The 24,187-nt window shown below is 37.6% G+C and overlaps 1 protein-coding gene across 1 annotated transcript in view; it reads right to left on the reverse strand.

The window, feature by feature from the left end:
• The window catches only part of USH2A (usherin), a 407,004-nt gene that overhangs the window by 362,991 nt on the left and 19,826 nt on the right, over positions 1 to 24,187 (reverse strand). The window contains exons 3-6 of the mRNA XM_064509686.1: positions 8,663 to 8,798; positions 7,391 to 7,454; positions 4,417 to 4,711; positions 2,882 to 3,066 (exon numbers count right to left, since the gene is read on the reverse strand). Of these exons, the coding sequence (XP_064365756.1) occupies positions 2,882 to 3,066; positions 4,417 to 4,711; positions 7,391 to 7,454; positions 8,663 to 8,798 (680 nt within the window). The remainder of the gene's footprint in view (positions 1 to 2,881; positions 3,067 to 4,416; positions 4,712 to 7,390; positions 7,455 to 8,662; positions 8,799 to 24,187) is intronic.

Here is a 24,187-nt window from a genome sequence, read left to right on the forward strand (position 1 = left end):
TAAAAGTACAGCCTCTAAAAGGCAAGTTCAAATTATGAATGAAGTGTAACTGATTCAGTGACATCCAGCCTAAATTTGCAAAACATCTACGCCTAATGACATAAAGAAATCATTTAAATAACTAAGATGATAATTCGCACGCCCACATGGTTAATTATTTCTCTGCTAAACACATACAGAAAACATACAGAAACAATCATATTTTGAATTCCAGAGTCACTGAACTCTTCTCATCTCATTTTGACAAGTGAGCAGAATTAGAAATACACTACCTCTCCAGTGAGTTTAGTGGAACTGAGTTCAGTGTAATGATGTAGGGTTCAGAGTACAGCTGTATACCTAAACCCTAGAAGCGGAAGCATAGTCCAGAACTCAAGCAAAGCCCAAGTAAGCAAGTACTATACAAACTGCTTGTTTGCCCATTTGGTATGAAGGACATCTCATATTGGTATATTTACTAGGCAGAGCTAAGCAATGAGCAGAACTTGCCTCTGCAGCAGGCAAAAATGCCTGCTTCTTTCCATATCTACACAGGCTCATTAAAAATATGCATCCACAGGAAGCCCTTGGCACTTGACATACAACATTCAAAAATGTATCTTCCTCACTTCAAAGTATTTCTGAGATTTTGAAAAAAAATTAGATTCTCATATAGATTTTAAAAAAGAACTAAAAAATACAAGAACCCTGATCCACAACAGGACCCACTGCTACATCAGACCCTTCTATCTTAGTGAAGAATCTTTGATTTTATTGTGTCCCTATACAGGCTCAATGTTTCACAGAAATTTCAGTGGAATACATCTGTATGTTTCTTCAGGTGATACTGTCCTTTCCTCAGAAAGAGAAATAAAACACAGTAATCAATATTTTTCTTTCACGACAGAGCACGCTGTAATGAAAACGTTAAGATTGGTATGAGTTGAATGAATGAGACTGTGTTGGTACGTAAGTACCAGAAGGAACAACAGAAGGACTGTAAAGCTGATAAGCAGGTCTTCAAGAACTTAGTGCACCTACATGCAGCTTCTCAGGACACCCATATCAGGGAAACAAAGGAAAGCTTAAAACAAGGCTCAGCCTTTATCCAGACTAAACAAAGACTCCAGCCTATGGTAAGGAATCAAGAAGTGAGTAAATCCTAACAACTGACAGAGGTGGGATAGGAGGGAGACAGACACTTTAATCACTTTCAGCTCCTAAAGGATACAAAAAAGCCCATTCAAAATGAGCATGTGGTCACCAAACAAAGAGCCAGGAGACAGGATAAGGATTTCCAACCCAGGGTCACCTGTCCTCCACGTCATTCCAAGAGTCCTGGCCCACACCACCAGGACGCAAGCACGCTGGTGTCTAAATCCTGCACAGACAACTTGAACACGTGCCTTGCTGCTTACAAGTCTGTGGCTACGAGACTGAAGCTGGTTTTGTTTTAAAATGAAACCACGTCCCCTCCTATAAAGGTCTCAGCATTACGCTCTGCTACACTGTTGCCACAATGTTGCAACATTATCCCTTACAGTAACTCCTCTTTGACTATACAGAAGAGTGACCATTACAAGGTATGTTTCTCATCCTTTAAACAAAGCTTTCTGTACCTCGGCTGTACCCAAAATCATGCATTCATATCACTTCCTATCATTATTTATGTCAGGTAATTGATGGGGAGAAACAGTACCACTTACACAACATTTATGGAAACAGTTCACACTTCACTCCTGAGATCATCTTAGAAAATACACAGATCATACTTCTGGACTGAAGTCCAATGAGTTCAAATCTAATTTGGGTCATTTATCCAAAAACATTTGGCTTACTTAAAAATCTCCCTTTTCCTCTACCCTCTGCTCCAAGGATCAGCAATAAAGTTCATAGCTCTTTGTGAAAACTGGTGTAACACAGACGACCTTATGCTATTTTCCTTAGACTACTCCATTCTTAGAGAACGGACAAAGATGCTGACACCTGAAAAGTCTTAGTGAGGTAGCAGAAGTGAAACAGCGAAAAAAGCAAAATGCCTACAGCACCTGGTATTGTATTTTCTGACCGACTTCCAGCCAAGTAATAAACAAGCCTAATGCTGACTGGCATCTGAAATCAGGCAAGCGGTGGTGCATTTGAATAAATACTGCTATATATAAACATGTGTGCACGCCTGTATTTACATATATATATATATGTGTGTGTGTGTGTGTGTGTGTGTGTGTGTGTGTGCGTGCATGTGTGTATGCGTGTATGCCTGTGTGTGTGTGTATATATAATTTAAACATGCTAGCTGCCTAGTAACATGGCTTGCAACACATTTCTGAGAGGTAAGGCTCTTTCCCCCCCCACCCCCTTCCCTGCCAAGTTTTATTTTGGTTCTCACTTAGCAAGATTAAAAAGCTTCAAGATAAAATTTTCAACCCATTTCTTATGTGTTTTTCACAATCCACAATAAGGTTGAATGATTAGGTTTATTAAGTTTGCCCTCTCTGGGTCACGCATTACTACAAGAGAGATCTATACTCTGGAACAAGTTGCACTCTTGGAGATCAGAAGGAATACTTTCATAATCACTGGATAGTTAACTCTAACACTATTGCAAATAAATAGTCCCACAACACATGAACATACAAAATTTCAAAAGTCTAGCTGAAAAATAACAGAAATCAATTGTGTCAGGTTCCTCAATGTTTGAAATCTGATAAAAATGACAGATCACCTTTTGGAATTCTTCAACAGAAAGGTCAAATTTTGGATCTTCTACATACTAAGCAGCTCATGATAAACGAGTATACCAAATTAAAAGATCCTGTCTCAGTGGGGCATGAAAATGAATTGTGTTAGGACATTACCTGTTCAAAGCATCTGTATTATGCAGATACAAACCAGCTCATACCTAGGAAGTTGGAGACAGTTGACAGAGTCCGGTTTCTCCAGAGATCCATTATTATCCATTCCAAAAATACTGCAGTTTTTAGCAAAATACTGCCAATCTTCCCAGTTCAGATCATTTCTTTTTTTTCTTTCAATTCTTACTGCTTCAGGGTGTGGGCTAAAGAACTGAAGTATAATATAGAATATCTACAAGAAGATAACAAATTTTGGAACAAATATTAAGCATGACTGCACTACAAAACAATGGCAATATAAATGTTTTGTTTTATTTCGATTTGACAATATAATCTTCTCCCACTCACAGACAGAAGAATTTTACTCCATGCATTCCAAATTAAAGACAAATAACTTTTTGTTAAACAAGCTCTTCCATTTCTCAGACATTATTACACAGCAACTGAACTGTTCCATCAGAATTCTTTACTTTTTCTGGAAAATCATTTGAAAACACACTAGATAGCTAAGTCCATGATTTGTCACAGTAACATTATTTTGGAAAAAAACGAGGGGCTTAGCTTTGTGTTGCCAAATATTTCATGAGTTCTTTGTCTGATAACAGTTTTTTTTGTTTTGTTTTTTTTAATATCCCTATTTTCTATTTGGAATCCAATCAAATACCTGTGTTGCAATGAAGAGGACTCCTCCCAAAATACTGCTTGGGGAAATGTGTATGCACCAAATAAACCAAGTCTTAGAACATCACAGATATTTGAATTCATTTTTAACTAACAGACCAATTCTTTCTTATGTAGCCAAAACCTCCTGTCATCATATTATGTCCCTTCTCCTCATTAATGACAAAAAAATCCAAAAAACAGTAAGCTAGACAGAATAAGCATCACTAGTATTTGAAACATGAGCTTGATTCTTTTCTGTCAAAATGTAAGGCATTTTGATAGCACCCCTATTGTGAATGCAGCCCCACTACTGATCTGTTCTTCCTTCCAAGGCCACCTGATACTCTTCGGCCCAACAGCTAAGTGTTAGGTTGCAATCTGGCCTCTGTTCAGAATCCTCTTGCCTGTTTATCATATTCTCCTCCCATACGCCTCAGGAAGTTAAACTACCATCTCCAGAACATCTAAACAACAGAAATCCCTTAGGACATGCCACTGTGCAGCAGACTTGTTAAATTCCATCTGACTGCAATCAGCTTTCTATCAGAGGTTATAATAAAAGCACCTCAGGTTTTAATAGAAATTAAAATTGAAGCTGAAATTTAGAAAAGTTGAGTTAAAAGACAGCAACTAGTTTCTAGATATTGATGTCATCATACAGGATCTTCACTCTAGTTTATGTAGTCCAGAATAGTGTTCGTAATACCAGCTAAGGCACATGAAAAGTTCTATAACAAAAATCATAATGCATTTGATCACTTTTCAGATTGTTTCATGCTCATAAAAAGTTTTCTTCCTAGCCCTGAAGGATAACATCTCAAAGCATAAAGTTTGAATTTCCTCAAACTTTAAATAAAATGTCTATTAATTCTCTTCCTAGTTTTGACTTAATAAATAGCAAATGTAATCTTTTCATTACCTGATACTGTCCATTTTGTAAATTTATCGTGATAGAAACACCATGATCCAGACCTGCAGTATTTGTAAATAGAGATGAAATCCAGGTGGTCCCAATGTCATCATCATTGATGTAATACAGCGGATGGGCCTCTGCATCCAGCCTCAGCACTCGGTCATTAGTGGTATCGTCTGCACCATTAGGGATGCAGTACCTTTGTATCAACGGGTGTACCCGGGGATGACTTCCGGGACAGCGGCACTCAGACTGGGTGTGCAGGTGAGGAAATTTTCCAGAGAATACTTCCAAAATGTCTCTGTCACAGCATATAAAAAAGCAATTACATACATGATAAAAAATGACAAGTGGTACTTTGTGCCTCTAGGTTAATAGATTAAACAAAATTTAGCTTAGACTACTCTAGAAACCCTATAGCCTTGTTTCATCGCACATAAACAAGCCAGTCAGCTAGGAATCTAGTCACCCAGGCTTCCTACTTAATCAGTGGTAATCAGCAGGCGTCCATGAAGAAGCATGCTGGAGTTGCTTTCATTGTTCCACAGACATCTATGGAGCCAAGGGCATACATGCTCCTTGCTTGGGTGCCTAAAGCTAGTTCGGAGGAATCCAGTGCCAGATGCAAAGAGGAAAACTCTGTCAATATTTTACTACAGCATTGTGCCTGACGCCAGTCACTGATCTGTATACTTTTCTTCAGCATACCACAGGACTGTCATATCGCCTGTAACCACAAAACTATTAGATGAGTTGAATGTCATGTTTGTCCTCAAATCTTCTAAGACCAGCTTGAAAAATGTCACCTTAAAAACTGTGTGTAAAAGTATTTTCACCTTTAGCTAACTTTAATAGAAATGTCCACTAAATTGGGCTACCCCAGTCTGTGGTCACCCTATTGAATTCTTACCGCTTATTTTAAAGCAATTGGGTTGCTTTAGTTCCCACTGACTTCATCAACCGAAACAAATAAGTAGATCAGCAGATGACATGCTCAGGTCACCTAAAACTAGTGTAAAAGAAGGATTTTGTGACCCTAGAAATTGCTGATTTTTATCAGTAATAATATATGCCTTGTATTTTTATTTAGCAAATAAATACTTGCTGGCTGCCACTACAAATTCTACAGAAACCAAACTTACAGAATTGCTGTAGACTAAAATTAGTTGATATGCAGACTAAGACTTTCATTCACAGTTTATCCCAGACACACATTTTGGAAAAAGTTATTTGTAGATACAAAACAACTACATCTATGAAACCATCGTTAGTTCACAACACTTTTTAAAATATCTTAGCTTTTAATTTTTAAACTATACTTATTTCACTAACTTAAACAGCAATCCAAAGGATTTGACAAGGATTCCTCTGAAGGAACATACAGCCATCATGATCTTCATCTAGCTTGGAACTCCGATTCATATTAATACTTTAAATTCACAGGAGATCAGTTCATTATAATGTCCTGCAGACAGCTGAGCTCCTAGGAAACTACTCTTCATCTTATTGAAAGACTATCATTAAGTAGCCTTAAGGTCTACGGTCACTAGTGTCGCTGAGCGTAGCCTACCCTGAAGCATCACACAGACAAATAGGACCTGACTACTTCTGGCCAGCTTGAACTGACTGGATTAATCCAGCATGAGCTGGATGACTAACAAAGGTAACATTTCTTTGTAACACACTAGGAAGGGTGGCTGGAGGGCGACAGAAAATGCAGTGGCAACAACTACATGGCCTTGGGGATGGAGGAAGTCAAAGCAATTATCCCAGGGCTACGTGGACCAAGCTAGAGAAGTCATTGGCAGCTTATGCCAACAATCTAATATAGAAAGCAATAAACAGTTAAGACAACAGCCCCTTGGCCAAGGGAAGGGGGGGACTGGAAAGGGTGTCAAGAATACCATACACGGATGCCTGACACCATGGAGAAGCCGAAGCCTGAGGAAATGAAATGCTAAGCATTGGAGCTGAGCTGTCAGCCACAAAGCAAGCATGCTGACCCATCGGAGCATCTGTTCTGCTCCCCTGGATCACTGGTTTCAGAGTGATCTAAACTGGACTGGTAGCGCTGAAGCTCTGATTTGTGTGTTGTGCATGTACATGTGTGTTTGCAGAACACACACACACACACATCCTGTCAAGCAAATAAACTCTGGATTACATGTCACCAAGAGGTGAGGATCTGTTCCAGCAGCCGCCTCACCCACCCAGCTGTCCCGCTGAGCCGGATGCAGCAGCTCGCCTCCCTCCCGCCTTCCTCTGCCCTTAGAGCAAGGCGCTTTCCTGTGAATGCTTCTGAGAAGGTGGGAGTAAAGACTGTGCTTGGCAGAGGAAGTGCAGTTTCTTACTGCAACCTATAACGGAGAGGTCTGCTTAACAGCAAACCTTGCTGTAGGGGAGAAACAATTTGTGATCACGACAACTCGCCGTAAGGCAAGCGCACAAGGATTCTGTTCAGCTTGAAACACTAGCAGAGCTCACATTCAAGAAGGAATAAGACCATACAGCAGGGGGGCTCTACCTGAAATGCTTTAAAGAAAGTGCCCACAGCCTACATGGAGCTCTGCGGAACCTTGGGAATCTCACCCAACTTATCAGCACACAGTATGACGCCAGAACAAGAAATCATGAGCTAATGTCATCTAACTAGCTTATAAGCATGGAAATCTAGCTACTGGATCTACTGCTAGAATACATACTGAGTCAGGTTATAACAGAGACAGCACTCTAACAAGGAAAGTGCACATTTATTATTTGAGTCTCAATACAAAAGAATAACACATTAAATTATTGAATTTTAACTCAAGTGTGTTTAGATTAGAGTCATGTTTGAAACCATGTCCAGTAAACTACATCACAAGCAATCATCTTTTAAAGAAGGCATGCGTAAAGCACCATACTTTGAGGAGTAAGTATATTGTTATGCATTCTTCCTCCTCATCACACTCCTATTTTCACAAAAATAAAGGTAATTTACCTGTTAGTAAGTGCCACTGGATAAAATCGAAAATCTTGCATTCTTCCAACAAATTGCTCTAAACCTAAGAAAATATACTATAAATAAATAATCGAATCGTACTGAGAAGAAAGCAGCTTTGCACTGCATGAGAGCACCTTTAATTCAGCACTCTCAGATCTCTCTTGCACAATTACCCCTTCTGGATGAAACCATCTTGGACCTCAACAAAACTATAGAGGGCAGTGACTTAATTTTTTGATAAAAAAGAATGATTTATAATAACTTTATAAGAACATTTTGTACCTATCTCTTTTCTGATTAGAGAGGTGGCACAAGGACCGGCTCATTAGACAGAAGTAATGAGCCAGTCCATGTGCCACCTCTAATTAGAGAAAAGATACAGTAGGTACAACTGTACCTATCAATTTATACAATAAAGATAAAAGGAATTTAAAAATATTCCTTTCCTTTATATACTTATAAAGTATCCAGTATTCAGAATCAGAATCAAAATAAAACACATTTCCAAATATGAGCTTTAGAAAATAGGATGCAGAAGATCTTTGTTGCCCAACAGCATAATAATGTTTACACATATAGCTATACTTAGGACTTGGCTTCAAAATCTTCATGTTCTCAAAGAGCGATACTCAATGTTCTTACACATACAGAGCCAAGGATTTGTGGAGAGCAACAAAACATCCTGTAGCACTTCTGCAGTGATCATGTCATACTGTAGTACATATAAAATTCTGGATGTAGTTAAAGGGTAACACTCTATCAGGCCCTCCTGGAGACCCAGCGACCCTCATTTTGCTAGTGGGTTTACAGGAGTATTAGTAGAACAGAAGAAAATCAAGAGTTGGAAGTCCTGAGTTCTATTCCTGACTCTGGAAAGTAGTCTAGGGGCCATGCATAATTCCATCTTGAAATAGTTTCACGTATTTACTCAGAAAAGCTAGGATATTAAATTAATGGAATGTGTTGCTTTAGAGACCAATATTCTGGAGAGTGCAGAAAATCTACTTACATTCAATAACGCATACAATAAATTATGTGCCTAGAGGACTATCTACCAAACACCTATCTTTCAGCCAATCTCTTGAGAAAGCTAATTTTACAATAGGATTTTTTTTTCAGAAATATATTATTTCCAAATACAGAAATACACTACTTCTCAACATATAGATAACTAAAAAATGACTCACACACACACTGATTTTAACCACAACGAGCACATCTTGTTTTTGAATATTCTGACTCATTCCACTAAAACACTACAAGATTTACCTGTGAAGCTCTGTCCAATTTGCAATATACCATCAGCATCAGTATCTGCAATTGTTCCCACAAGAATCCTTGAATCAAAAGCTGTACTGTCATCTTCCCAGCCGTTTAAGAAGAAACTAATTCTGTTGCGATGCACCTATAGAATCAATGTAAAGGGGCAAATATGTACTTCTTCATGCAATCATCTTGACTTCTGTACATGTTGCATCTATCACTGATTAACCATTAACATTACCTTGACCTACATGTGGCACATCTTTGTTTTTTGGTGTCTATTGAAAGTACTTACCTTTTTTTCTGTCCATTAGCAATCCAGGTAATAAGATCATCATTCAGATGTGTAGACTATGAAATTTCTATAGTGGCCAAACCAAAGAAGAATCTACAATACAATGATTGGTGGAGTGAGGGGGGAAGGAGAGGCAGAGGAAAGAGAGAAGGGTCTATTGCACAAGGTACAAGACTGGTTACAGTTACTTCACCACTTCAGGCCATGGGCACATGTTATAGCTGTCAGTGTTCTCATATACATCAGCTCATACAGGCCTTAAGGGACTAACTACCAGGCTTAGGATAACCAAACACAGTGCATTTCAGCCAGGCCTCTAACACCCCTCCAAAACACCTCCCTAACCCCAGCATGTTCCTTTTTACAAGGGCTGAAGGGAATGGTATAGGAACTGGCTACATCTGCTCTACAGCCCGTGGGTAATTGCCTTAGATTAAGAGACCTTTGGCTAGGAATATGCACTCCGTTGGCACTCCAGGGTACTGTTTTCTGCAGGCATTCCCTTCCCTGCCAATTCATTTTAAATTTGAGCTAACATTCATAGAAATACTTTATGGCATTCTCCCAGCTCCACAAAGTCACAAGATGCTGAGCTTTTACAAAGTACTGTTCTGCATTAAAAATCCTCATGTTTGGCTGGCATAAAACTAGAAAAGGTTTAATAATATGTAGCCACCTTCCAGCCTCACATTTTATGGAATCCAATAGTTTCATTTGAAAAATACAGGAGTACACAAAATGAAAACTGCAGTTTTCATTAATTTTCATCCTGCCTTATAGTCAGCTTCCCATTAGTGAAGTTAATTAGAAAAATTAAGATCAACTCGTTCAAGACTTTTGAACTCTATCAAGTACATAATACAAGTAATACAGCGAATAAACATCTTGCTTACTTCAGGAAGTGATTTATTTGCAAAAACTGAAATTTCTTGATTTTAACAATATTTAGCTGGCACAAGGCTTATTTAAAATGACAGCCTGGTAGCCTTCACATTTGGAAACGTTATTCTGTTGTTGTCAGTTTACAGAATGTTATTTCCATTTTGCAGAAAAGGTAATCACAAACTTAAATGTATGCTGGGTGAATCATGTCTACAGAGGCCAAGAAAAGCTAGAGTGCTTTAGCCTGTCTTGGTATCCATTCTAATCAAATCAAAATAAGGCCAGAATAATTGCCTCCATAAGAACAATGGATGTGCAAGGACAAACAGAAGGTTTACAAGCCAGGATATTTTGTTGCAAAGAGGAAGTCAGGACCTGAAAAAAAAAATTCAGTTTGAAAACCTCAACATAAGCATTCAAAATGTTATTCCACCAATAGTCTTTCAAATTTCAGACCAAGATAAACAGACACAATTATCTATAAATCTGAGTCCAGATGATCATCTGTGCCTCAGGCACTGAGTCTATCAGTATTTTAAGAAAGAAAATACGCAATGAGATGGAGGTTTTTTTTCCTTTAGGTTTCACAGGAGATTGTTCGGATGCATTCTTCTCCTTAAATTACATTTTCAAACATATATATGTATGCTGAGCTTTATTGCTGTTGTTTCCAGATTCAGTCAGTATTTCCCAAATTTAGACATGAAAATTTATTGCTCTTCCACTGATGGGAATTTGAAGGCTATTATCATAATTACTAAGCACTGAGATTTGTTCAAAAAGTTATTGCACATGAGTTTTACCACTCAAAATACATCTCTCTTCATTTTAAGTTAGCTTTTGCGTTCACACATCAATGACCTAAACACACAAAAAAATTTAGTTTTAATTCAAAGTCCTTTTAAACATATGACACCCTATTTGCAAGAGCCTAAGCATATGTGTATATGGTGGTTACATTGCATTTTTTTTTCAGCCTCACATTTTTTACAGCCTGTTACTGTCATTTGGTGTTCGACTGTTATCATCATAAAAGATACAGGCTTTTCTACTTTGTTATTTGTAGCATTATCTCATGTTTTACAACATCTTTGCGCAACATGCCCACACATGAAATATAACTAGTGAAAAGTTCTCCGTAGTATTAATGCATAAAAAAGAATGTGGTTCCATCTCTACTGTCTTTACCCAGGCAAAAGCTGATGAACAGCCAATTTTCCTTTATCACATTAGCACAGCCATGAGGGAAACACATTTGTTCTAGTCAGCTACACTAAAGATACTATTACCAATCTAACATATACATGTTTTATATCAGCAGTATTCTCAGAGTATGAGGGAGCCAACAATATATTAACACTAGCATGACAGTTTATTTAAGAAAAGAAAATTGTCTCTGTAGAGGGACAGAAGTTAGAAATGTATGGCTAAAGCTCAGTGTCACTGGTCTAATAAAGGTAATAATTCTTAAGCTTTCTTTATAGCAGGTAACACTCCTGTGGCAGCTCTGTCATATCATTCAAATAAAAATGTTGTCTTTTACAAGTTTATGTGTACCTTTATTTTTAGTCAGATATGAAGCATGTTCCAATTGCCTGTTTTCACCACAAACTTACGGCCTCGGCTGTAGCTCTCAAGGACCTGATCCTGCCTCCCTCCGTGGGAAGCAGAATGCTGGCCTTCCTGCATCCTTGTTAAAATCAGTGGGACTATTTATGGCTTAAGAGTGACAGAATTAGACCCTAAATGGTCAGGTATTTTTTACTTGTTGAAAATAGGTGATTAATGACAATTTTAAATCTCTCTCCAGCCTCTCCCCTCCCCCACCCACAATCTCTTTATATTAAATAGGATTTAGAATAGTTGGGTTTAATATAGCACATCCCCAAGGTAGCCCTAAGCACTTTACAATGCTGAATTGGATATCAGTAGTGCAGTGACTGTGTAAGGCAAAGGCAGCAGTCATTATGCATTTGGCAGTAGCTCAATGTAATGATCCCCCTGCTGGTTATTAAAGGGGGTATGAATATCTGACATGGGAGGAAAATGTAGGAGGGAAACCATGTGTGGTATAAAAAAAAATAATAAAAAAAAATATCCCAGAGGCTCTCCACTGTGGGAGGAGAGGAATGTCGCAAAGTTTGGTGTCAGTTTAGACTAAGCTAAATAAGAAGGCTGGCACCAAATCCGCTGTTTGATGTGGCTATTTAAGGTCTCCTGACCGTTAACGTCAAATTGCACACAATACCACAGAAAATGATGAATTTTACTGGTATCTAACTAGGACAACAGGATCATTCCCTCATTGTCTTTTATTAATAAAGTTCTATAGGAATTTGCCCCAAGACAGAAACAAGAGATGAGCTGGAGAGGGTCGCCTCACGGTTGTACGGAGCACAGGACCAGCAACCTGGGACGTTCGAGCTCTAATCCCAGCTCTGAAACTCTCCCTCCCTCTTGCGCTTCCCCATCTGTCAAATACTTAGCAAATCACCTCACAGGGAGGTAGCAAGGATTAGTTACTAAGATAAATTCACTCCGAGACTGCATTAGCTTCTGCCAATGCAGAGTCGAACACTGATTCCAAGCAATGAAAAATCTATTTGATGGTGAATGGAGATGGTGAAATTTAACCACAATATCTCTTCTAATTGTGCTCTTGCCACAATCCAGAACAGTTTCAATGATGAGGAGTGCAGGGGCAACTGAGGCAATAAGCAAGTTCATTCAAGGCATGCCAGATGAAGCTCTTACGGTTCTCAGCTACAACTAAATTGCCCGTTAGAGCCAGTAATACCAAATCCAAACACTTATCCTTCCTACCTAGGAAAAACTCCCTATCTTCACAACGGATCACAGTGGTTCAGAATGAAGGACACACTAAGGGATGAGCTACTATTCATAAAAGTTTAAAAGAGGCATTACAAGTATTTATTTTTTCATCTACAGATCTATGCTCTTCAGATCCCTACCCATGTAATAAAAAGAATGAAAGCTGACAAGAGTTCTGCCACTTGGTTTGGACCAGGCACAGCTGTAACAAAGTCAGTAATATCACACAGTAACTGCTAAGAGAACTTTCCAGGATATTGAAGTAGCCTATGTGGCAGAAAAAAAAATAAAAGCCACAACACACACAAAAAACCCACACAACACATCACAACCAAACTCTACAGTTAACTTCAGAGTGGTTGTACTGGCTAAGACTAAAGGTCTAACTGTGGTAAAATGCAGGTGCCCAGAGGAAAATACAGAAGCATGGTAAACACCTGTTTCTTCTCTTGGATACTGTGAACCTCAAACCACTAGCAGTTCAGCGACTTCTTCAGCTAGACATGGTTTATACATATTTAGCAACTTTCCCTGGATTTCTCTTCCATGAGTTTGTGTAGCTGTTCCATGGATGCAAAAACTGGCATCATCCAAAGGTACCCTGTAAAGGCACACTGTATAGATGGATTCAAGAATATGCATCTTTTTTTGGCCTTGAACTGCCAAGTTAGCTACAAGCATAATGATAACAACATATTTAGCATATCAATAAAAATACTCAAAATACTTGTCAAAAAACTCCTAATATTTCTTTTTTATTGACATGGAAGCAGGAAAAAAAACTTTAGCTTTCAAATAAATGAAACAAATGCATTGATTGCCCCCTCCCCCCCCCCTTTTTTTTTTTTAAGCTACACTGGCATTTTCCAAACCAAAGCCAATTTGGGGGAATATGGAGTCCCCAATCTACAAAGTTTGGGCTTTCAGGTAATAATACACTTACGTATATTACATGTGTGATATCTGGCACATTTATGCAACATGCACTTTGGGGGTTTTTTGGTTTTTTTTTTAAAAAGCACAGACATATTAATCATCCTTTCACTCAAATGTCCTGTTATACATATTGGGGCAACCGCACTTCCGCACTTATTTTAGTCTCTTCTTTTTAGAAGTGAATTACATCATTTCACCCAAAATAAATGAAGTCAAATCAGTGACTTTTCCTTGAGTGGATGCTGCTGATGCTTGCATCAGGAAGATTTTACATTAACAATTCTCTAATAATGCTCTAAATATTAGTACTTCCCACATACCTTGTCCAAAATTACTTCTAATAAATAAGATAGCAAGGAGAGACTTGGAAAAGATTCTTTAAGTTACATTAAACGATAATAAAAAAACCTAAATATATCATAGCAGCACTTAGGATCACTAATCAGAGATCAAAACTCCACTTGCACTAATTGACATATAAGATAGAGACTACCGCATCTCTCTATGTTTTAGAATGTCTCAAATGTTTTAGAATTTATAGTTACTATATATTTCAAAGACATACCTGTTGTTAATAAATACTAACAAGTGTAATGTTTCCCTTTAGGCTATTTTTTCCCTATCCTAATATTCAATGGCAGAGGAAAGACTTATGAAAATTTTACATATGCATTTAAGGGAGTTATCTCAAGACAACATTAATCTTTTCTACTGGTTAAATATACACTCTTTTTACTCTTTTATTTACCATAGCTTCTAGTAACCACGAAGTACAATTTAATCTTAAAGTTTTTTCTCATCACCCGTGGTTCTAACAACTAGATCACAATGTCTGGCAACACAGATGAAGAAACCAGATGGAATTTTCCCAGATTTACAGGTTGTACATGAGGAGTTGCACAAGAGAGAAAACTTTGGCACCAAAAAAAAAAAAAAAAAAAAAAAAAAAAATCTTTTCCAGTCAGTCAAGCCAAATGATACCAACCTTGGCCTATTAAGCTATCCAGCCAATTTCGTGATGGCAAACTCCTGAATTGTAACTTCAGTTGTTAAGGCTATTTATACCTTCAAAGAAAGTCTCAGATGGCAGGGGCAGGAATGATCAGCACATATAAAACAAGGACCAAAAATTCATCTTCAGATAAATACTAGGAAATGAAATGCATTCCATCACATGTAATGGACAGCACTATTTCCAAGACAGATAAAAATGTAGTTCAGGGATCTGTGATGTGTACTAGACAGTGAACAAGATTCTTGAAAATGTCACGTATCTACAAACTTAGAAAATATATATATATGTATATACACACACAATCTAAAAATAGCAATTGCAAACTCAGTTGCAAGTACAAGCTACATTTAAAAAATAAATGTAAACTAAAATAAAAAACCTGTTCTTCAGATATGCAAAAACAAGCATATTCTCCTCCAAACAACTGAGCATAAAATAAATTTTAACAAAACTTAAAACTGAATTAGTTTATCCTTTAAATAAGTTCCACTTGCACAGCAAGAAGTTTCTTGGCAACAGCAATAATTTTTTGAGGAGGAGCTATATACAACACAAAGAATTTCAAAGTGCTTTACAAACTGCAATTAGATATCTATATGATTTACCCATAAGACAGGAAAAGATGTTCCATTTATTTTCCAGACTCGGAAACTGAGAGAAACAGCAACGCTCCTTGCCTTCGCTTACCTGCTATAAAACCTTGAGTAACTCCACCAAACTCAATGAAGATATAGAGGCTTTGCAGAGATGTAAATGAAAGCAGAAGTTAGCATAAATGCTTTTCTCACTCATTCAGAAATTATGAGGAATCAGAAATTATGAGAAATCAGGAGACATTATGACTCTCCCACCTCGAAAATTACTACATGCTGCACACTTACAATTTTTTTTTTTTTTTTTTTTTTACCATCACTTAATTTGGTATGGTTCTTGTAAAAATTGCTTCCCAAACATAGCTTACTATCTGTTAAAACACACACACCCCCAAAAAAACACACACACACACCCCAAAAAAAAAAAAAAAAAAAAACAAAAAACACACAAGATTAGGAAAAAACATTTTTTGTCCTAAATGTTTTGCAGATTTATTACATTAAGAACTTTTTCAATGAGCTCACTCTACAGAAATATTCAGTATATTAACACATTTTCTCCCAAGGTGAGAAATCAGATTAAGGTTATGACCAAAATGACAGGCCTGTGGCTTCCTTGAATACTTTAATAGAATCAACAAATCAACAGTGGTCACTGATGACAACTGAGGAGGGACAAAAATAGATGGAAGGAGGGGAATTAGTGATGCTGCTATAATAGTCTAATCAGAAGCTTGAGCATAAAAATTTTTTTCACCTTCAATCTGTCTACATATGCTCATTCTCTCTGCTTATATAAAGATAGATGGTTTATTCTACCATTTTACCATTGAGGTGACATGTGGGTACACTCTTCTGCTCTGTGAAAGTAGCTGTGGAACAGAAGCATAACAGTTAAATGATATAGTAAGGGGGGTTTTTTGCATATCAAAGAGATAACACACACAGGGGTATGTATTTTGGTATTTTGTTGCATAGTGGCAAATCTTGCTGAAGCTGCAGCAAGAGGCTTCTACACACCTGTAGTATTTTGTAAACGAATGTCTACAAAGGGGAAGGGTCAATAATATGAACTTAAGCAACACAAAGTGGACGAATGGAGTTTTGGGAAAAGAAAACAGCATGAAAGCATTAGCACGAGTCCAAGTTTACTTTCAGATGTGATTCAAGAGCCTACAACCCCCCAGAAAAACATGGTCCCTTTTGCATATTATTAAAATCTAGGTGCCTATGTGCCTGCCCCTAAATTGATGCACCAGCAACAGCAGATAACATTCTACCACAATTCAACCTTTTTCTTCACTTAATAAATTGCATAATTTGCACATCTTCAGTAAAAATATCATCCTACTCAAAGGCTCCTTTCCTACACCCCAATTCTGCCTCCTTGCTTTTTATTTTTCTTACAGCATTATTTATTGATTCTATCTATTTTGCATAATACTTCTCATTTTTATTTCTTCTGTCTAGTTTGCTACTTCCAGTTTGCCTCTCATTTTTTTTACTTTGTATGTTTTCTGTTTAAAAAGAAATATGAAGACAAGTGGGAGCAGACTAATATTTTTCTCACACATATAAATACAAATGGGTAAGAAAAGAAAGGGTTTATCCCAGAATTCCTCTACTCCTCCCAAGCCTTCGGCTAATCTGCATGCCAGCCACTTGATGATCGCCTTAGAAGACAAGGAGCTGCAATCATTTCCAGAGCCTAAGCTACGCACCAGCGTTAAGATTCCACGCCACGCTCAACCGCTCCACACATCACTCACCATCACTGGTGTACAGCCTGCTCCTACCATCCTAGATGGCTTACCTCCCCCCTTACAACAAACCACGTGCAGTCTAAACTAAATTTAAAACCTTTGCCAAATGGATTATTCAAGAACAAGTGCTATAAGTACTATCGCACATTTTGGCAGTAACAACATTATTGCCAGGGATGTTTGGGCAGATGTCTTACATGCACCAAAATCCCTGTGCTCTTCTTTTCAGAGGCAAAGCTTACAACCCCAAGATAAAAAGAGTTCAGTTTTAGTCTTTTGCTCTTTGCATTTTAATTTTTTATTTGGAATGAAAATTGAGACAACACAGAGGGAACTTGGCAGATCTGAAGCTTGGCAAGAGATAATGAATTTATGTAGCAAACATACGAGAACAAGAGTATGTCATGAGAAATGTGTCTGGGACCTTGTTCTCATACAGACAGAAAAAGATGCTAATAACTATGTTAATGGGGGCAGAAGAATGGGGGGGAAGGGTGTAGAAATCAAAGAGCAATGTCCAGGAGGACAAGCCAGCTCAGATAACTCATCTGCGTAATACCTGACAGACAAATGACACCTTCTAAGGCAGTAAGAGAGCTTGTTGATGAGCCTGCCAATGAGCGCGGTGCTGTTTCAGTTAGAACTCCTGTCTCGTAATTTCAAATGCATTTCTCTTTCCATACTTATTAAGTAGTGGAGAGAAGGAAAATCACCTATATAGCCATTACAGTGTTTAAAACTTCATGTTGTTTTTAGATTACTTGCCAACTTTATTATAGAAAATGCAAAAAATACGCACATAATAAGACGACTTCTACCTACTACTGTTAAATGACTTCATTCACATGCCTAAATTCCTATGTTTACATATTTATCTCCTATGGTACCCTCACATGGCAAAAAAAAATAAGTATTCAAGCTATTAGAACTCTGCACCTCTAAGCAAAACCAAACATACTATCTCTCTGTATTTTGAGACCTGGAAGTAACTTGGCTGCAAACTTGCATTAAAACAATACCAGAAGAAAGAGGCAAGGTGCAACATCTAAGTAGCCTTCAATGTGATGTTTTTCACACATCTTTGGTACTCAGGCCAAATAGCATTTTACAGGAAGAAAGCAAGGAGGGCCTGAGCAATCCATTGAAACCAATGGGATTTTACCACTGAATTGAGTATCACCATGGTCAGGCATCTTCATTTCATTATTATTATTTTTAGAAGTGCATATGTTAGCATTCACGGTGAGGGGAGGCACCTTTATTTTCAGCCATTCACTCATATTTAAAGGGAAATCACACCAAGATCATTCTGGGCTACGATTCACTATCTAATTGCAGCCAGAAATACAAAATCAACTCTGCCCTCTCACCAAAGTTAAAACAAACATTTTCATTTATAAAGTTTTTATTTTTAATTAATTTGTATATGAATTCAAGGATGCTGCATTCCTCTTCTTCACAGAGAATGAGAAGCAAAAAATCTCTTTTGTCATCTATTCGAACTATCTAGGAAAATGACTTTCAGCTTTTTAAAATAGCGACTGAAGTTATAAATGAGTGGAAGTGGTATACACACAAACTCTTTTGCATTAAAGCATTGAATTTTACTTCAAAATCAGGGTGCTGCTTCAAGCTGACCAGAAACTTGAACCGGGAAATAATTTGAAATAAATTTATAAGTTTAATTCTTCCTCAGTATACTGTAAATGAAGTTCCAATGTACCTAAGTTCACCATAAACAAGATAAACTAGATCAGCGAATCAGAATATTTCAGGACAGTTACAAGATACCTTTCTTTACCAGACATACAGGGAACGTGCACACATATCTGTATTTGATGACACCATGCATAATCTTGTTGCAGAATCCAAACGATCTTAATTTTCACTAATGTAACAGGATTTAAGAACACCTATGTTGAACATATTTTCCTGCAGGCCAGCAAACTGGTAAAATATCAGGAAAACATTCCAAAAAGTGTACTGCTTCTTCATCTTTGTTTTCATCCTCTACTTTTTTCCTGCTTTTACTCTTGTTGTTAGACATTGGCAAACACTTTTCCAGGAGTTCTTAATAAGAAAAAATATCTTTGATTAATTGGCTTTTGAAGTTAAAACTGCCTAAATGGGAAAAACACACCATATTTTAAATATTGAAATTGAGTCACTGAAACACTGGAACGTTCTGTCCAGAGATAACAAGTGGACTGATAGTACTTCAGCTGCGAATTTATTTAAATGTAGACATACACATGCAGTATTAGGAAGGTAAAAACAGGATATGAAATAAACATAAGGCATCAACTCTAAGCTCACTGTCAAGAGTATACCTAGGCTTCTAACCACAGAGTTCAGCTGAAGGTAACTATCTGTCAAATGTAATCTGTGCAAGTGAACATGCTTAAGCTGGTGCTATGAATCAACCAAAATTGCTTTGGTCTTATTGACATTCAATTGCAAGAAGTTGCAGCTCATCCAGTCCAACAGACAGTCTGACAAACCAAGAGTGCTTCAGTGACAGAAAGCTTTAAATATAGATGCGACTATCATCACAATATACACAGAACAAAACTTCACGATCTCTCATACCATCTTCAGAAACTGGTCAGTCATTCATCAGCTGGCCACAATGCCATAAACCCACATGGTCATCCTCTGCCTGTTGCCAAATTCTGCCATTAACTATCAATGTGACTTTAAAAAAAGAATACAGATTGATTGACAGAAAAAAACAGACTGACTGACAGGAAAAGACTACTCCATCTTTTATCACTGTCCCATTAAACCCCTCTCTCAAATCCACTTCTTTTGTTATTACCATCTTTATTCTCCTTTTATAAATAAAATGCCGGATTCAAATTTATTCAATCTGTTTGCTTTAATCAAGGGCCAAATCTTCAGCTGGTATAAACTGACTTCAGCTTGCTCAGATTCAGACCTAAATTATGCTAAATGTACTGTCGTCCTCGCAGGTTTTCTTTACATCTTGAAACAAAATGTTTGATAAAGTTTGTTGGAGGAGGATGTTGGAGAGTAAAGTATCTTGCATATCAGGTCCCCAGAGGAGACCTGATCTATGTCCCAACCCTGCACAAAATAAAGGAAGACCATCTGCTACAATCTATATGTTTGTTTGACCCTTCTTTTTCAAGTGAGTTCTGCCATTTCAGTGCTAGATGCTCCAATGCAGCACAGTGTATTTTTCTAAATATCTTCCTATAGCCCCACCATCTAACAGAGCTGTTAGACCACCACATCTGCTTGCCCTTACCAGCTTGTGTAGCCTCATTCTGTCTCTCTCTATACAGTGAATTTCAAATCATCCTTGAGCTGCAGAAGGATAAAGGGCGTGTTGGAAAAGGAAATACACCGATTACATAAAATTTGCAACCATGTAGGGGCATACAGAACAAATATTTTTGGGGGGTGAGGGGGAAGCAGAGACTCACACCCATGCTCTGAGTGCTCCAACTAGTTCTGCCCATGCTCTGAGCAATCTAATACATATTAAAAAAAAAAAAAAAAAAAGCGAGAGAGAGAAGAACACAGACTTGGTGAAGAAACCTCATCAAGGGACCACAGTGACAGAACTGTCATAAAACAGAGTGGCTGGATAGGATAAAGGGACAGTAGAAGGACTGCTAAAGAACAGTGAAGGGGAAGGAAAAAGCATAGGGTCGGGAGGGGCAAGTTGTCTCTTTGCCTTTTCTTCTTTTGCCTCAGGCCCATATCGGCCTTTCCTTTTCTTGACTTAACTCGGATGAATTTTAATTGCAGCCTCTCTACGCGTTTCATACACTGTGTACTCTCCACTTGTGTGGAGTGGATTTCCCATTCATCACAGGATTGCAGGCAAAAATCCCAGGAGCATTTTGCTTTCCTTCAAAGTTAGCTTTGCTAAAATCAATAACTTTGGGGCTGCTTCCTCTGTGTCTAGTACATACTCTCACAACCATTTCAAATTTCATGATTTTATGATCATTTGATTCTGTGTCTTATCTCCACACAAAGATTTATATTTATATGCTTCCCCATGATAATAGTGACAATATTCTTATTGTGTAGACTGTTTAAAACACTGGATATAGGCAACAACCTTACAGTACCAGTGGAAACATGCTCTCATTTGTAGTTTTAACACAGTCAGTATCCTAACTGATCTCTAACGATCTCTCTTTCTACTGCTGCCTCCTAGATACCCCATCATTCTTCAAACGATCAAAGTTCTGGCGTTCTTAGTGACCCATTCTATATCTTAAGAAATACTTTCATTTGCTTGTTTTTTTTTTCTTTTTATGACCCACCTGCAAGGTTGTATGCAAACTATTGAACTTAGTTAAAAAAGAAAAAAAAAATTTCACCCACTGACTCAGTATCATCCCTCAACAATATTGTTACTTCTCTTCCAGCTTTATATTAGCTCTCTCTTCACTAAAACTCTGTATCTTGGCATTTTAAATCCCCCTTCATTTTCCTGGTTGTCTCTCTTATTCCAATAATATCTTTCTTATCCTTGAAAACATGTCACTCCAATTCAGCAGTCTTATTACATATGCTCCTAGCATTTGTATAAAAGATATTTAGCTTTTCTCTTTGCCCTTCTTTACTTTTCTTTCTCAGTATCTCCTGCAATGTTAATCCCTTCTCAACGGGAAATGGTTTTCCTTCAATCCAAGTCTTTCTCTTTGCACATAGCACCACTATTTCAGTTTGAATTCCCTGAAGAACAACATGAATTAAAAAAAGGGGGGAAGGAAGGGGAAGAGAAAGATGGAACCCTGGTGTGCTCCTGAAGCAATTAACTGTGTTCAAGAACAAGCTGCGTATTAATACAAATTTGACCTCAAACAGTGAAATGAGAAAGCAACTGGAACCCAGACTGGTCCAGAAGGTGTTTCAAAGACTTCAGACGAACTAATAGCTGTTTTACAAATAAAGCTTTCAAAATGTGACAATGCAAGTAACAGCAAGAAGCAGGATCTAAAATAACAATCATGGACGACATTAATTTTTTTGGACAAGGGTAATTTTAGTACTGAGAGACAACCTAGAAACTGAGAGATATAACCCACGCTGTCAATTATCTGAGAAAGGTGGCCAAGGATAAAGATCTACATGAAAAGAGATAATTTTTGAAATGGTCTGTATTTTTAAAGAATTAGTATTTAAACAAGTAAATATTGTTTTAAAATAAAAAACAGCCAGAGATTACTGATACTTCTGCCATAAAGGATGCATTCCAATTATGGAATGGAAATTTTCATTTAATCTCTTTTTGGCAAGTAGATCATCTGTATTTCATTAGTGTGAAATAATATTAAAACCTTTAAATGCAGCTCTGAAACTTTCTACACCAACCAGCATTGTACCAATGAGAAATACTGCTTATCACCTATGTCACAAGAGCTCTATCAATCTATTAATGATGCCTCAAAACAGAATTAACAAATTTGGGCAGGGCTGTGGGAGAGAAAACCAGAGAGCTCAAGATCGTAAATACAGATTCTGTTGAAAACTGAAATAATTAAGCTTTGCTCTAACTACTATTTTAACCATTGATCAATCTTTGTTCTTTTTACATGCAAAAGTGTAACAAGTGACTCTTGTGCTGCAAATGAGTTCCAAACAATAAAACATAATAACAGGATCCTAGTCATCAGATCTGAAAATACATGGAGGAAAACTGCTTTCTTGCTGCATAATGACTCTATTTTCCCCAAGTCACAGAACAAATCAGATCCAAGCTCCAATGATCACTATAGTAACATGAAAAGAGACAAGTATTAAGGATTCAACAAGCTGCTTTTTAGCAGCTAAAACAGTTACATAAAATAGACTTGCCAAAATTAATTGAAATAGAAAGGCCTGAAAGTACATTTTAGATAATCTCATAACAATGCACGTTTTCTCTCTGCCCCCTCCCCCATTTAAAACACAGCACAGCCACTGATTCTGAATTTTCCTGAACTACTTGTAATCATGTAAATTAGGAATGAGATGTAGATGTCAAATGAAATGTCCCTTCTGAATAAAGTCTCTGTACTTTATTAGTCAAAGAATAAGCAGATACCTGCACAAATGAAGGAAGCTGTTATTAATGTACAATTATTAACCCTGTTTCACACTATCAGTTGTAGATTAACCTCTGGTCTTCTGAATTGACTACAAGTGAAGGAAGAGCTTTGCACTATTTTGCATTGCTCAGTACTGAGACTTGCAAGTCATTCCCAAATTTAATGCAAGAATACATCAGTTCTACACCAGTTGGACAGCTCTACTGAGGCTACAAGGTTGAAATCCATCTCTCACTTTCTTTGTGATGGTTTACACAAAGAGCAAGCAATTACTCTTGCCCTCTGAATGCCTCTCCACAGAGGTATCATATACCCAGTTATGGGAACCATACCATTTTTGCAAATACAGTCGTCTTTTCTTTCGAGATTGAGTTTCTCTGCATTGTCAAAGATCTGCAAAATTCTGCCTCTGATTCCTCTTATATTCCTCCCAGCAATCTTACTTCAGGCCTTTCCCTCCTCCTGTCTCCTGCTAACTACCTTCCATCACATCCTCCTTTAGACACAGTCATTCAAATATTCCTTCATCCTAAAATTCTCCAACACTCTTTCAATGACAATTTACTTTAAGTTTCAATTTTTTTTTTAATAGCTACTTTTCTCCAGAGTTACTAAGCATTTTGTCAGCAGAGCTTTACAGCAGGTCCAAACTGCTCTGTTTACCGAACATTGGCCAAACCTGACTTAGGAGGACTGTGTTTTGGTAGCTTATCTGTGGGAAAAAGCTAAAAAGAAAAGTTTATACAGAAGCTCCATCAATTGCATTTTGCTGCAGGTGGGCCAGAAGAGGATCAGGACAAGACTGCCTGCTCAGCAAGTCTCCGCACACTTTAATATACCGATCTCAAGTTAAAGCATGGAGAGGCCAGGGAGATTCTGATCAACAGCAAAAACGAATGCCAATAAGCACATTTTAGCCCCCAAATACAATAAAATGCACTTAGAAGTCCCACAGAAGAGTGGCAACCCAGTTTACTGACCTGTTAGATGCACAATTACCTGCCTACAGACAAGAACTACATGCATAAAGTACAAAGAAGCAATAACCCAAAGAGACAGAAAATCAAATATCAAGACTGTAGCAAACCACCCAGAGTAGCTGAAAGAGATAAGAGACTTTCTGTTGACTAGTCCTGCCTCC

This window comes from Dromaius novaehollandiae, chromosome 3 (genome assembly GCF_036370855.1).
Source record: "Dromaius novaehollandiae isolate bDroNov1 chromosome 3, bDroNov1.hap1, whole genome shotgun sequence".
NCBI lineage: Eukaryota > Metazoa > Chordata > Aves > Casuariiformes > Dromaiidae > Dromaius > Dromaius novaehollandiae.